At 41.6% G+C, this 16916-nt stretch overlaps 1 protein-coding gene across 2 annotated transcripts in view; it reads left to right on the top strand.

Moving 5' to 3' along the window:
* The first annotated feature begins 2645 nt into the window (after nt 1-2645).
* adamts3 (ADAM metallopeptidase with thrombospondin type 1 motif, 3) overlaps nt 2646-16916 on the top strand; it is a 116264-nt gene continuing 101993 nt past the window's right edge. For both annotated transcript variants that reach the window (XM_086030508.1, XM_086030507.1), the window contains exons 1-3: nt 2646-2964; nt 3262-3283; nt 7513-7943. In XM_086030508.1, the coding sequence (XP_085886634.1) occupies nt 2878-2964; nt 3262-3283; nt 7513-7943 (540 nt within the window). In that variant the 5' untranslated portion in view covers nt 2646-2877. The remainder of the gene's footprint in view (nt 2965-3261; nt 3284-7512; nt 7944-16916) is intronic.

Here is a 16916-nt window from a genome sequence, read left to right as displayed (position 1 = left end):
TGAAATGGTTTTGGATTAGTCCGATTGCACCTGCACCCCAAAGACAAAGGACATCCCATATTATGTGGTAAACTCATGTTGTTTATTATTGTATTTAGACACGTTTTTCTTTTTTTAAATGCTGCCTGGATATATAGCTAACTGATCACCTGCAGCTAAATTATTGATATTATTGACTTTATACAAACAATAGTTAGCACTTACTTTAGCCTAGCACACACCTTAGCCTAGCTTTGCATGTTTTAACCTAGCAAAACATTTTTTTTTAGGGGGGGGGTACTGAATATATTTTTCAATGTAATTAACCCTTTCATGCATGAATTATGATTTGATGATATGATTTATAATATAAAGACTTTTTTTTTTTTTAGATGAATTAATATAGGCGAAAGCAACTTTTAAATAGCTGTCCACTGTAGTGACCGCTGTGCTTGAAAGGGTTAAAATAGGCGGCAATAATTTGCAGATTTTCGCTATTTGCCGGGGATAGGGACCAGGCCGAATTAGAAAGCCCCATGGGGGTCTACTGTATCTCTTTTACCCCCCACGCCCCGCGCCCCCATTCGCCCTCCCCTTGTGCAACCTACCAAGAGGCCTGAGAAGGATCTGACGAGGTAATGATCAAAGAAATGGCAACTTCCTGCGATCCGAGGCCACATTCATCTTCGGAGTGTTTCTGCGCCTGTGGACAGAGTGAGAGCTCAGATATGGAAAATGACAGCGACAAAGGGAGCTGACACGCCGTTTCTAAATGAGATGGGTCGCACTTCATGTCATGGCAAGTGACTGGTGGGCTGCCTGACGCTATGATGGCTGGCATAGAAATGCACAAGAGCCAGGGTCTATTTTTTGGACTGGATTATTTCGAGTCAGTCTGCCTGTTTCTATTGTGCAGGGTGGTTCTTGTCATGAGCAACTGGCGCAAGCGAGCCATTATATATAAATATGTTCGCATGTAAAAATGACATCAGTACTAAAATGCCCAACCCCAAAAGACTCTGTAGGGATTTAAGGGCTTTTTTTGTGATTAGATTTACGACAAAGTGGCCTGCCCCCTTTTGGAGCTCGGCTTGTTATTTTTTCGTTCTCAAAGGTCTATGTCACAGGAGGGAGCCAAGCGTGGAAATATTACTTGCTTTGTCAGTTCTGTTGTCTAAAATGGCAACCGATTGCCACCAAAATGCAAATGCGCATTACTACTCTTGTCCACTTCAACCTGTGAAAGTATAAAAGTGTTCTGCACAATAGTTTGGATTTATTGACATAAAACGTGAGCTCATCATGATCACCTCCATAAAATCAAAAATACCTTGGTGATCGCTTCTCCACTTACACAGGCTGAAGCGGACAAGAGTATGAATGCGCACACGAACCCCGCCTGGTTATATTTCGGACATTTAGCTACGCTACACTGGCAGCGGACAAGCAATCCACCAAGCATGGTTCATTATCCCCTCCCCGGACAACAGTAAGATAACGGCACGGCTAATAGCAACAACTAGCTTGGGGCCGTTAGAACAAAAGGCGTTAGCACAACAACATTAGCTCCTTACTGTCCACCCAGTGTGTGGAGGTGATCATGAGCCTGCGTCTTCATGTCGCGGATTTGCATCCCAAGCAGTCGCGTGCGTTGTCCGACACTGCTTGCAGCCGCCAGCTTCGGCGTGAGAGTGAAGCGGCGGCAGAGTGAGGTAAGACCTCATCGAACACCGTCTTGAACGTGCGCATCCGACTCCACATCCGAGTGTGGCCGCATTGGAATGCACCATTTCAGCTGTTACGTCCCAAATTGGACGGCGTGTTGTAGGATGAAAAACTGGGGGCATTCCTCATCCAAATAAATGTGCACGTCTACTCATTCCCACTTCAATCTCTGTAAATATCCTGACTGGTGTTAAATGCCTCGCTCGTCTTAACCATGATGAGCAAAGAAGCAGTGTTTTTTTTTTCAACCACGGAGAGGTTAATCCTTTTGATATGTTGAAGTCATTAGTAGGAACGTCCACATAAATTTTGGTGCCAATTGATCACCGTTTTTGGACGCAATGAAAGTACAATGATTTCCAATGGAGAGTTTGTAATCGGTCCCCCAGTGACTCCGACTGAACATGGATAGAACGGTAGGAGGCGCGGCCATTTTCCTCATTAAAAAGAGTTGTTATTCATGGAGTCACTTATTTCCTAATTTCTCCCAAATTTATTGATAAAATAGAAAATGACAACTCTTTTCATTTTCCTGATCAAAAAATATATAAAATGAACTTGTTATTGAAAACATGGCCAACCATCCCTTTAAGTAGCTCATCCCTGTCCTAGTTATCAGAGGGTGTGCCCACTTCTGCAACTGTATTCTTTACGTTTATTTTTCTTCCCCTCTTGAAAAGTTTGGAAAAAATGTTTACAGGTTCTAGGTCCAATTAATGGTGGAAAAAGTTTTGAAATTAGTCACTTTTATTTATGTATTTTTTTCAATCACTAAAACTCATTTGAACAGGGGTGTGTAGACTTTTGATATCCACCGAATGTGAGTGTGTGCGGGAAGTTAACGGGGTGGGTGGCTGGCTGCTGACGTCATCCAAGGCCTGCCTTATTTGGTTTATTAGGCGGGGGCTTGAGCAGGCAGGCAAGCAGGCAGGCAAGCAAGCAAGCAGGTCGCGCAGCTGTGCAGCGGCCGAGACGTGAGCGGCGGCGGACCCACGCAAACTTTGGAGTGACAAAGTGACCCCCAAAAGTCACGCAACTCGCCTCACTACACTGTTTGTGTCATTAAAAAAAAAAAGAAAAAAAAACGAAGAACAAGACAGAGGCAAACTTTTCCTGCATACCCCATCTCTCTCTTTTTTTTTTTTTTTTTTTTTGGGATAAACTTGATTTCTTATGATTTCCTTGACAAGACTCGTGATGGCCGCGCTGTCATTCGCCTTCTTGTTACTGCTGGGATTTGTCGCGACTTCAGCCGCCAAGGTAACAACTCTGATGGTCAAATGTCTGCTTTTTGAACGTTTATAAGGTCAAAACAGAAGGGGACTGACTGGAGGGGAGAAAAAAAGTAGCATGCACGTTTGACTCCCTTAAATGCGCGCAGTGTCTGAGATGTTGACACACGCACACACTCCACACTTTATCCTATTACATAACGTTTTCAATAAAGCTTTTTTTGTTAATTTGCTCAAGATTGCACGTGCTCGGTTCTCTCTTGTTTACGTGAATATGTTATGTATTTTTTTTTTATAAAAACTAATTCCTCCCTTTGTCTTGCAGGCTGGTGACGATGATCGAGAAGGTGAGTTTTAATGAAAAAGTGGGAGGGAGTGGGGGAAACTAAGGGGGACTTTGCTTGATGTGTGGACTTACGCACTGCGCTTTTCAAGATCCGATCTTTGCTGTTGATTTTCATTGTTGGAGTTTACTGTCAAACTAAAATCTTAAACAGAAATAATTACACATTTTGTTCTTAAAACTTTTTAAAACAACCACATAACTTTGCCTTAGAAAGTCAGTTTAGCTTAATGCTAACTGCAGTGCAAAACGCTATAGTCGACTTAATGAATGACAACATCACAGCGACAAGTATTGGAGCATTTATACATCATTAACAAGTAACCAAGGTTAGTCCAGTTAACAGCAAATCATGAAATAATTGGAAAAAAATGTTAATGCTATAAAATAAGTATGCTAGCAAAATCCTTGAATGTCCATTGGTCAGAGATACGCTTAAGGCTGCTGTCTTTCTTTTTCTTTTTCATCATAAAACAACTTTCACTATTATTAATATGAAAACTTGACATTCTAGAGGCAAAAAAAACAAGGGCAGATTTGGAATCAGCGCAAAAAAATATATATCTTCAAAAGTTTATTTGCATCTCTGATTTAAAAAATGTATTAAACCTTTGCTGACCGATGTTGTTGATGAGCAACTTCTCTTCAATCCTACTTATTACGACTACAGAAATCAACGTCTGTCGGTTCATTTTGTAGTGTACATCTTTGTGTATGATTATTGATGAATATTGTGAGATAAGTTTGTTGGTTTGGAAAAACTGGGTTACGCTCACACACGCACATACACACACTTTTGGTCTACCAGTGCTTTGCTTGACAGGCTCCGTTAAGACGGGAAGTGCAAATTCCACCTCTGAATCCTCCACATCTGTTCTCCATCGGGAGTTTAAGCGAGGAGTTGAGCCTCGACATGGTCCGCGCTGTACCCCCTTATCTCCCCCCTAAACCCTCTTAGGCTAACACTTGACCTCTCTTTGCTCACGTCCTGTTTCGCAATTTTAAAGAGCATGTCACTCCCACCGCAAGTGTTGCTGTGACTCATATGTACGTAATTGCTGGTGCGCTGCGTTCAAGGACAACCTGGTGAAGTGGGGATTGTCCCTTCTGAGACATATACAGTACAGGCCAAAAGTGTGGACACACTTCTCATTCAATGTTTTTTTCTTTATTTTCATGACTATTTACATTGTAGATTCTCACTGAAGGCAACAAAACTATGAATGAACATGTGGAGTTATGTACTTCACAAAAAAGTGAAATAACTCATAGACATGTTTTATATTCTAGTTTCTTCTTCAAAATAGTCACCCTTAACTCTGATTACTGCTTTGCACACTCTTGCACATTCATTCAGCTTCAAGAGGTAGTCACCTGAAATGGTTTTCCAACAGTCTTGAAGGGGTTCCTAGAGGTGTTTAGCACTTGTTGGCACCTTTGCATTCACTCTGTGGTACACCTTGCCCCAAATAATCTTGATTGGGTTCAAAACGTGTTTTCAGTTATTTTAACCTTTTTTTTTAGTTAAATACATAACTCCACGTGTGTTCATTCACAGTTTTGATGCCTTCAGTGAGAATCTACAATGTAAACATCCATGAAAATAAAGATGTATGTATGTATGTATATATATATATATACATATATATATATATATATATATATATATATATATATATATATATATATATATATATATATATTAGGTATGTCATGATAATATCACAATAGGAAGGTTGGCGATATAAATAACTCACAGTACTGTGTAGAAGCTCACTATATTGTGAAAAAAAGTGCTCATATTAAAAAAAAAAAATCACAATACTCAGTTTTTGTACATATTATGAGCATTCACAAAGAAATAGGCTTGGCCAGGCGTGGGCAATTAGCGTGGGTCTTAAATATAGTTGGCGTCAAATTAAACTGCACTAATAAACTAACCACCACGGGGTGCTGGAACTGCACAAATGGAAAACAACTTGGGCTTTTAAACAGATTTGCTGCTATTAATATCGTGACATGACGACGACGATGTGTGGCAATTTTATATCGTGATATCACGATATTGACGATATTGTGACATCCCTAATATATATATATATATGTATATGTATATATATATATATATATATATATATACATGTATATTTTTGTGTATATATGCATATATATATACATATATATTTTTTTCAGTTTCACTGTGGAAAAGCTACTTTATAAACACACTTTTTGTCCAGTACTTCCACGTTTTTTGGTTTCTTTTCACCCAGCTGAAAGCACGCCAGAGATAATGTTGCAAAAATGATAAAAAAACAAACAAGCGAGTCTGATGACAGAGTGCTTGGCCTTCGCCTCAGAAAAGATCTTTAATGTTTTCAAAGCAGATGTGTTAACATCACCTTTCATTTTGGCAGCCATGCGCTGTTTTTGTATTTGTAATCCAGTTCTTAATGTCATTTATCACCAAAGACGCATCTGCATTAGAATTTCCTCAAAAAACTCTTTGTTTTCGTGTTTTCACATTTTTGCTTTTAACAGGCTTGTCATTTCTCCTGACGTGTAATTTTACCTTCACCAAAGACACCTGTTTGAATTGCCAGACCTTGCGCATAATTAGAAGGTCTCCAAATACGCCTTCGTTTTTTTTCCACCGCTCTACACATTTTTGCATGTAGGTGACTCTTGCGAGTGTCTTCAAAAGGTTTCACCAAATCATCAAAACTCAAGTCCCTCGCAATTTAGCGTCATCCACCTGTTTGCTATACCTGAGGTGAATTTAGGAGTAATGGGACAAATTCTCTAGGAGGAGTTCACATTTATGGAAATAGCCAAACCGAGACTATAATGTCAGCCAGAAGCAAAAATGGCAGACGTTCTCAGACGTTTTATCTCCCAGCCTGTCTTTTTTTGATGGCCTTTCCGTGACAAACAAGTTTACCAATTTCATGTTGCTAAGTAAAACTGGCTTTGGGGCTGAATTAAACAACAACTACAATAAGAATGGGACAAAAGCGAATTGTTTTTCCAGTTCCATTATAAACCACTCGTTTAATTTTCTGAAGTGCCTCTCAGAGTGCTCGAATAAATACGAGATGACCATAAACAAACGGCATGGAAAAAACTTGTCAGAACCCACATGCTGCTAACCAACAATCAAGTCTACCTTCAAATATAGACCAACGTAGTTCCTCGACTGACCTGTGAGTGGGAGACTTGTGTCACAGGTCATCCAAATGAACAGAAGACACAAAGTCGTAGTAGTAGAAGTAGAAAAGCTCGGCTTGCTGTTAGTTTAGGGGCTTACTTGGAACTACTGCAATGACTTCTGCTGTTCATTTATGAAGAAGCCAATTGGATAAAAAGACAACAAAAAAATAAGTAGCACTTTGCTGGACTTGTTGCCAACTCCAAATCTTTCCATTTGGATGGGACTTAAACTTGGTTGGAACTTTTGGTCAGGAATCGAACCCACGCAAGTGTCTCACATAAATTTTTTGGCACATTTTTACGCTCTATGCCCTTCCTGATTCAACCCTCCCATTGGTCTAGGCTTAAGGGGCGGAAATGGAACACTCCAGTTGTAGGGTGTTTGGGCACTGGCTGGGAATTGAACCCCCCAGCCCCCCAACATGTACCATGACACTCCCAGTGCGTTGGTTCCACATGAATTGTTTGGCACAGTTTTACATCGCAAGCCTCCCAGTTGTCCGGGCCTCGGACCAGGAATGGTGGGCTCTGGTGTCCTGCCACTGGAGCACCAACCTGCAGCATGGCAATTCTTCCTGACGCGAGAAGCATTTATCCAAGAAGGTCACTGGTCCCAAGGCGACACTGGCCGTCAATCGAAACCGGGCCACAACGAGTAATTGTTTGGTACTGTTTTCTTGCGGATGCCCTTCCTGACGGTTTTGGGACTGGCAGTGGAACGCGCCAGTGGCAGCATGGTGCGGCATTGGCCAGGAATCGAACCCGCATCATCCACCACTGCTTTACCTATGCAAATTTTGGTCGTTCGCATGATTTCTTTAGCACAGTCGCAAGCCTCGCATTTGGGACTGGAATAGTATGGAATACTGCAATAGGCACCCTTGGACCTGGAGTCCAAACTCAGTGGGGTCCGTTGAAAATACAATCTTAGCACTAAACGATTCAGATGGAAAGGTGTTGAGGAGCCTGGTGGTATGGCCTTGCCTGGTTCTTTTTGATGTACCGGTCTGTTGATTTGTGTTGCAGATCACTTGACACACCGTTTAAAGGAATACGGCTTGGTTACCCCGTTCAGCACCGACGCCCACGGACGCTTCCTGTCCCACCTGCTGTCGGCCACCCACAAACAGCGGGTCAGGAGGGAGGCGTCCACCACGCCGCCGCCGACACTGTCGCCGGCCCTGTCGGATCAGCTCTTCTTCAACATCAGCGCCTTTGGCAAGGAGTTTCACCTGCGACTGCGGCCCAACAAACGGCTGGTGGCACCGGGGGCTACGGTGGAATGGCACGACGACGAAGGCTTGGGAACCGCAGGCGGAGTTTCCCAACCGGTCGCCAACTGGACCGGATCCAACGGGACGGGAAGGATAAGCTTGCTGAAGACAGACTGCACCTTTGTGGGCGACATCACGGACGTCCCCGGGGCCTCGGTTGCCATTAACAACTGCGACGGCCTGGTAAGTGTGCTGTTCAACGACCTTATCAACGGCCCCATTTTGGGGCGTCCGGAACTCGGGACTATTCTTTACGTCAGCATTTTTACAGCACATTGTTCTCAAGAGGCTGTTTATACCGACGTTTGTTACGCTTGAGTGGCCGTTAATCGGCGAAGGCCCCTGACCCCCTCGAAACGACCCCTTCCCAACATAAAACAGGAGTGGTCTTTTGTGCCGTCGGGCCAACCGGACCTCCCCGTAATCCCTCGTAAAACACTCAAGTGGTATTTAGAGAATGAATCACCCACGCCCGGGATTCCATTAAGAGATTCCGATGGCAAAAGCGATGCTTAATATTTGGGGTGTTAAGGGTAAAACACCCCCCCCTCAAAAAACGAATCCCAGTTCGGTGCTTACTTTGGTTCTAAGTGGGTTCAACTTGGTGATGGTGCTAGACCATTGTACTCGTGTTGTTTAAAATCAAATCAACAAAGTACACAAAATGTATTTAATAAACGAAATTCCTTTAAAGGTGAAGTCAGCGCAAAAAAATTATTTGCAATAATATGATCTGTGCGCCTTCGCTCATCTAAACATGGCATTCTGGTTGATATTGCGTTTGTGGAATATGAGATAAGTAGCAAAATCCACCCGTTTTTAGCCTTCTCAGGGGGCGGCCATTTTGTCACTTCTGTCAACCCAAAATGACATCACAGTTGCTCAGGGCTCAGGTAGCGACCAATCACGGCTCACCAGTTCTCTGAAGCTGAGCCATGAACGGTCATTACCTGAGCAACTGTGATGTCATTTTCAGTGGACAGCAAGTGGAAAAATGGCCGCCCCCTATGGTGGACAAAAATGGATGGATTTTACTGCTTAACTCATATTCCACAGACGCAATATTAATCGGAATGCAGTGTTTCGACGAGTGGACCTGCATAGAACATATTCTTGTAAAGAAAATTTGGGGGTTGACTTCCACTTAAGTGAAGTGTATAATCAGTAGTTTATTTCTCTTTCTCAACATTAGTAGTTTTTTTTTTTTTTTTTTTTAAAGAAAGTTCAACATCAATAGTTTGTGTCTTTCTAGGAAGGTGCAACGCCAGTAGTTTGTTTTCCTTTGACGAAAGAGTAACACAATTAGTTTGTCTTCTTTTCAGGAAAGTTTAACATCTTATCTTCCGAACCAAGGAAACTGGATAGTTCATTATGTTGGACATCATGCCAAAAACAAACCACTAACTGTGATATCGGCTCGTCAGGGGCAAAGATGCACTATATTTGTTCATGGAAAAATCGGAATATGTACTGTACATACTATTACATGCCAACTATTCAAGGAGGGTAAAACATGAACCTAACCTGACAATAGCTTATCTTTACATTATTCAGAAACTGTCTGAGGCTATTACGCTAACCATGGCAGCAGCGAGCATCCCGGGTACAAGCTTTGTCGCTTTTGCACCACCATTCATCTTCCCAAAGCTGAGGCGGCGATAAGAAGAAACTGTGGTCAAATGAAAATGTTTTGCATCATGAGGCAAATTTTAAAGTTACACAACCGGCCAAGCGGAAGGGACTGCTGCAGCAGATTTATGCTCTCCATAAAGATAGCAGAGTAAACTGCATTCCTTCTCTGTGTAGATTCTCAGTCTTGTTAATGCCGGGAGCTTAACGCCAAGGCAACTGGACAAAACTTGACCAAATGCTGTCAAACTGGGTTGGATCGGTTCCATGCACAAGAAGCAAACCTGAATCTCACTAGAAACATTTGTATAATCCGCGAGTTATCATGTTATATAATATAATATAATATAATATAATATAATATACCGTTTTGTAGGGGTGGGCGATATGGGCAAAAAAAAAAAAATCTCGATATTTTTTTTAAAAACTTGATAATGATAATTTGACGATATTCTACAAATATTTGAAATCTGCACTTGCTTCACAGACCAATTGTGGATAGAGCATTTGTGAACAACATCTCTTTTAAATGACTAAATATAGCTTCTTCAAAACATAATGATATTCTACGACAATATTTAACAAAAAGGAAAAAAAATGTATAGACTTACATCGATTTTGGGGAATATTTATGTCATTTAAATGTCTCTGTTGTTATTCCACAATGATATGACATTTTGAGCTGCAGTAAGTACTGGTGTACCACTGCCAACTACGAGAGCAATCAGAATGAGAAAAAGGTGTTAACCACAGCAATCAAAATGAGAAAAAATGTATTTGATGTGTGACGAAGTGTCACCCAGCGAAGGGAAAAAAAAAAGACATCGTCATGACAACACCCATTCTCATACATTGGCCAACGTATTCAGAATAAAGTTGAATAACAAAACTGCAATTTACCGAAAAGTGCATTTTCCCACTCATTCATCGCTGTGATATGTAGACTTGTGACTTTATTCATGTTTGGGTGTATCCTGGCGTCACACTAATAAGCCGTCGTAGTTTGCACAACATGCCTCGGGAATACAGGCTAGTTATGAATGATGCGGACTAAAAGCATGTAAACTGAATGATAACCGATCATCCAGGATGTCATGTTTGACTTGCTCGCTAAAGTACTGAGTGTGTGTGTGCGTGCGTTTATATTAGTTGGTTCAACTCGGCGAATGTTTTCTGAGTGTGTGTGTGTTTAAGCTTTTGTTTAGCGTGCTGGCGCGGTCGCCAAGTTTTCCTCGTAATCCATATGGCTCGTGGTGCAACAGAATTGCGCTTCACGGTGACCGTTTTGGCACATCTTAAAATGTTATTCCTTCCGACGTCAGTCTTGTCAACTCCAAAACATTTACAGAATACGGACGACGTGGACTCGCGCCTCGCTATGAATCCCCGCTGGACACTCCTCCATACTTGACACATAGCTCGACTGAGTCACGTGACCGGGTCCTGCCCGCTGATTCGGCGAATGATTATCACTTCCTCCTCCTCTGCCGTCAATGCGCACAAATTTTTCAGCATTTCCTCATACTTTGCGGCCGTCGACTAACTCGAGTCAGAGGCAGTATTAATACTCGATAATATAAAATTACACATCGTGAAAGCAAGATTGACGATGATATCGATAACGATATATATCGCCCACCTCTACCGTTTTGTCAAAGTATGTTTCCAGGTGCAAACCGAGATTATATGAACTGGAATGACATTAATAACAGAGAATGATAAACAATATAGAAATATAATTAAAGATAATGTCAAAATAAATAAACAATTTTTTATCATGGTTCACTTATGACGTTCGCAATGCGAATCCGAAGGCAATTTGACATCAATTTCAGTTGAGTGCATAGGGCAGCACAGGACAAAATGAAATGATGATGAAATAATCTCCCTCACTCTTATTTCAGTAATGCAATATTAATCTGAATACCACATTTAGACTGGCGAGGCTCACATTGAACATTTTATTGCAAAGAATCTTTTGGCCTCCTCAACTTTTTTACTGGCCTCACTCAAGCAACACAAAGCTAACTCGAAAAACTCAAACGGAGGCACTCGTCAGCCAAGTTACCACCGTTTATGGCGTTTCATTTCTAATTCAAGCTACAGTTTGGATGCGCCCAGTCCACTTATCTGCCATGCGAGGATGTTTGTGAAGCAAGCAGGAAAGACCAAGGCGCCGTTCCAAACGAGAGTATGACCGAAAATAGAAAATGAGCCTCTTCCTGCCTTTTTAAAGCAGCCGTGAAATTGGCCCTCGACCTTCCCTGTTGGTCTTCAGCGGCGAAACCTTGTTCAGTCCCATTAGCCGTGTTTGCCATTTTGTCGATTGGATATCCTTTTTCGCCCATCTTTTCGCCTCCCAAAGTTTAGTCAAAGCAACAAACATGCCTATTAAATGATGACAACCGCGCATTCATGTTTGTAATGAATCGTCAACAGACGTTCAAGTTGAAAATTGTGAATGCTTTTTAACTGCGTATAATGTCCTAAATTGCCTAAAATAAATGATCTCCCCCCCATCTAAATGTCTCATTAGCGATGTTCATTAACTCCAGAGCTCATCTGAATTGAGAGGGCGTGAGATGCAGAATCGTTACGTTTTAATCACGCTACTCAGTAAGAGTCACTTTTATGTCATGACATCAAGTGACAGCTAGTTAGCTGTCTTGGCAGCACATTACAGATACGGAAAAAAAATAATTGAAGGATTATAATAAGCCTCCAGACCTTTTCTGCATCTGGTCTTGACTCTGTGCAGGGTACAATGCCGTCTCAAAGGCGTAGGAGTAACTGATTACAACATTACTGTCCCTACTGTAAAACCAGAAAAGACTTTATGTTCTGGGGGTGCCACGCTACTCCTGGCACGGTGGTGTCTTGAATCTGTGTAATGTAGAATGAAACTTCCAAGACACTGGAATTGCAGAGTAACTTACGGTACGATATTACGCTCTAAAAATAGTTGGGTTAAAAATAACACCATTTGGGGTCAAAAATGGACCGATCCACTAATTGGGTCAATTTGACCCACTTTCTTGCATTGTTTTGAACAAAACAGCCCAATTTTGCGGGTTGTCACAACCCAGAAACTTGGGTCAAATTGACCCAATCAGCGGATCAGTCCATTTTTGACCCAGAATTGTGTTATTTTTAACCCAAGTGATTTTAGAGTGCACTGTACCTACTGTGAAATGCGGAGGAGATTTGGCGATGTTGAAGCTGCTTTGCTACATCCGTCACGGGAACATCGTCAAAGTGTGTATGATATCTGAAAGACTATCAGGACATTCTGGAGCAAAATGTGGGGTCTAGTATCAGAAAGCTTGATATCGGCAGAAATTTTTCTTTGAAGCAGGCTGGAGGAAGCAGTTAATCAGGGGCTTGGTGGGAGTGTGCGTATGTGTGTGTGTGTATCGTGGGAGGAGGGGAATGGGGGTGATGCGGGGGCCGGGCTCTCCACACAGGATGTGAGAGTTGTGCTTTTCAAATGATTTTGTGGCATTTAGCTGTCCGAGGTCATTTGCTTGTGCTGCACTTTATCATGCTGAGAGCTGTGACACATGCATGTGGAGGCTCCCCCCCCCCGCATGTATAATTCAACTCAATTAAATAATGGAGTTCATCCATTAGAATGGCCATTGATTATTTCTAATTAGAAATATGTGGGGGAATAATTGCATGATTAATTTAATAAATTAATCCCTTACATTTAGATTAATGGTTGTTTCTGAATAATCTTTTTAGTGGAGGTACGCAGCAAATATGTCACTTTATTACATGATTCCCATCCGGCTAAATGTACTTGTTTGAATAATTGAGAAAATTAACCATTTTTATTTCATTTTGTTTTTGTATAAATTTTCTCCTTTTCTTTTTTCCGGCAAAATGTTTGCCGCAATCTTGTAGCATCTTGGTGCCATGGAGCTATGAGTTGAGTAGCTTTATTTAGACAAAAGTAGTACTTTGCCACCGTCTCCTGGCATCTCGGTGCAGAGGCCCTATGATGACGTCAGTTAAAGTGCTTTTTATACAAAAGGAGTGCTTTGCCGGCAACTTGTGGCAACTAGGTGCTGAGCAACTATGTTGAAGTGAGTCCAGGAGTTTCATTTAGACAAAAGCACCGTTTTGCTGGAATCTTGTGACATCTGCAGGTAATGATAAACCCGTTTGAGAAGTGTGTCAATGACACGCAGATTTTCGCTATTTGCGTTAAAGCTTGGTCGCTAGCTAGCTAGCTTCGCCACCATCATATGGCATTTTCCTACTGAGGAACTATGTTTATGTGAGTTGAGGAGCTTCATTTAGAAAAATGCACTGCTGGCATCCTGGCGCCAGGGAGCTATATTTTGAAGTCAGCCAAGGAGCTTCATTGAGACAAAAGCGGTGCTGAGCTGCCATTTTGTGGCATTTTAATGCTCAGCAACTATGCTGAAGTGAGTTGAGGCGCTTCATTTAGACCAAAGCACCGCTTTGCTGGAATCTTGTGACGTCTGCAGGCAATTACAAACCCGTTTGAGAAGTGTGTCAATGACTCGCAGATTTTCGCTATTTGCGTTAAAGCTTGGTCGCTAGCCATCCCACGTGAATAGTGACCTCAAACATGATTAAAAATTCAAGTGAATGTTTATCACATGCTTTTTAGAGCCCAGCGTGATGTGGTTCGAGAGTCGAGGCGTAGATGAAGCGCATGGCGGAAGCGTGTCGCTCTTTGATGCACCGCGCTCGCCTTGTGCAAGGTGTGCGTTTTGCGTGTATTTTACGACGATTTAATTGTAGCCAGCAGTCTTGTGAAGTGAGCGTTTCCTGTGCCTGCTACCTCAGTAGCCAGGGGGGAGTGTATAGTGTGTGCATGTGTGTGTGCGAGTGCGTGTTTGCGTGTGTGTGTTGTGGGTGCTGGCAGGCTGGCTGAGTGTGAAGTGCTTGCGCTTGAATCTGATGCAACACGTGCAAAAAGTGCTGAGCTGCGTTTTTTAATTGAGTTTAATTGGATTTGTAATCGGTCACGGATGGCGCCGTGGTACGATCGCCTGACTTTGACGCAGGCAGCGCGCGCTCAGTGACGGCGTGAGTTAGAGCGGTAGGATTATGGCCAAAATGATAATCAGGATTATTTTGATCAATATTATAATCACAATTATTAATCGCAATTCACATCCCGATTGAAGCCTCAATATTTCACACCAAAGGCAGAAAAGTGGACATCCTTGGAAATGAAACAAAAATAAAAACACCGGTTGTGAGTCGAATAGTGTCGAGCGTGTAAAAACAAGCTGTTGTGGTTGTAATGACAGTGATTGTTAAGGTGTGAGCACACCTGCTCTTTTTGATCGTTGACTTTGTAAATACGGTAATCACCGTTGGGCACAGGTGGAATTTAGTACTCACACTGTCCTTAAATTGAAGTACTTGAGTAATAAAACGCTGGTGAAAGTAAAAGTACACATTCAACTTCTGTATACAAGTAAAAGAAAACAATAACAGCCTGGAATATATAAGTATCAGAGTAAAAGTGAATTTAAACTGTCAATTTTCATCAATCTTGGTCTTGCACTGTACAATCTTTTAGTAAGCTATTTTTATGTCTTCAATTTGCGTTTGAATCTGTCTAACTCTGTAACTGCTTTTCAATGATGTACCGTGTTGTTTATTACAGTATGTGAAGCGTAGTGAGTTGCGTATATATATTTTTTCAAAACCTCTATGTATTGCCTAGGTACTAAAAAACATCTCAACAATGTAAACATTTTCCTCTGTGTGGAAAAATGAGTGTTAGTCTCCGGAATTTACAGTAAAGGTTGTGAGTGCACATACTCGAAACGAACTGAATTGCATCGCACCCCAACCAATGTATCGAGGTACATAATGAACATAATGAAACGTCTTTCATTGTCAGGGATGTACAAACCTAATACATATACAACGCACACACACGCACCCACACACAATACTATCTATCTATCTATCTATCTATCTATCTATCGATATATACCTATATCTATATCTCTCTATATATATGTATATATATATATCTATATATATATATATATATGTATGTATGTATACATATACATATATATATATATATATATATATATATATGTATGTATGTATACATATACATATATATATATATATATATATATATATATATATATATATATACACATATATATATATATATATATATATATATACACACACACACACACACACACACATGCATATCACGTTTTCCACCTTCTGCTTTTACACCTTGTTGTTGTGTGGGTCACATGGCCGGAGAAGACTGCACATGGCTGGAAAAGAGAGCGCGAGAAAAAAAAAATGATAAGAACAAACAAGTCCGGAATGCAGCTGACCTCCATGTCTTCAAGTGGGCGGAACGCTTCGTCGTTCCCATCCTCCTCAAAGTTCATGTCTGTGCCCTCCTCGTGTAAACTACTGCACACGCACGCACGCGCACACACACACACCCCCACACGCACGCACAAACACGCAAATATACGGACTTTTTTTGACACTGTGTTGATTCTTCACATTTTACTCACGTTCGAATATGCTGTTGCTTTCTCACCAAGCATGGCTGTTCCCTGTTTTTGTTTTCTCTTCCTTAATGTGAGCCAAATGTCCCAATCGACAAATTGATGAAAGTGAGTCAGGAACGTGTTCTGAAATCAAGCGCGTTGTTTGACTCTGGAGCCAAGTCGGGTGATGTCTTCATTGGTGGCAATTCAAACTTCTTTCTATGTTTGTTCCAAAAATGTTGTGAAATTTCAATTCGTTGGCAAAAAAAAAAAAAAGCTTTTTTTTTTTTTTTTTTTCCCGAAGGAATGTAACTAACAAACAAATGAACAAGGTGCCTAATTAATCATTGGACAAAATAGTCAGTTAACCGTTTTTGGAGCCGGAATGAAGCATTATTTTCTCCAAATTGCAGCCTTTTGCGGTTTGAAAATTTCATTTGGCTACATTGCGATGTCAATTTCGATACAATTAATTGGTCAGCCCTTCGTGAAAGTCCCGGTGCCACTGTACTGTATGTATCTCATTATGGGGAAGACAACGGCAGGTGTTTGACACAGACTTGCACCATTTGCTGCCCCCCCCCCCCCCAAAAAAAAGGATCAAGACTCCTGTGTTCCATCACTTTAATACCCCCGGCTTCAGCCCGGGCCAAGCAGACAGCGCTGCCCTGCCAAGAACAACATGTGGCATTCAGCTGAAGGGCTCCAGTTTGTCAGAAACGGCCCCTTTCAGTGCGAAAAACCTCTTAGAGGGCTCGCTATGAGGCGGGACAGTGGCACCTTTCACCCGCAGTGTTGTTCAAAGGTGTGTTTGCTTTGCAGAAATGCGAGCAAACCTTCGTCATCATTAGCTGCCATTTTCATCCGTTGGCTTGAAAGTGGCACGCATCTCCATTTCTTGTCCGCGAGCAAAATCTCGGTTGAGTGAATATCTCAAAATACGCAAGAAAAACAGAGAAAATTGTCACATTTAGAACTTAAACACACCACCGCATAATTGTAT

This window comes from Filicampus tigris, chromosome 5 (assembly GCF_054856515.1).
Source record: "Filicampus tigris isolate MCC_2025a chromosome 5, RoL_Ftig_1.0, whole genome shotgun sequence".
Classification (NCBI taxonomy): domain Eukaryota; kingdom Metazoa; phylum Chordata; class Actinopteri; order Syngnathiformes; family Syngnathidae; genus Filicampus; species Filicampus tigris.
Note: the sequence above shows the minus strand (reverse complement) of the source record. Positions and strands in the feature narration are given on the sequence as shown.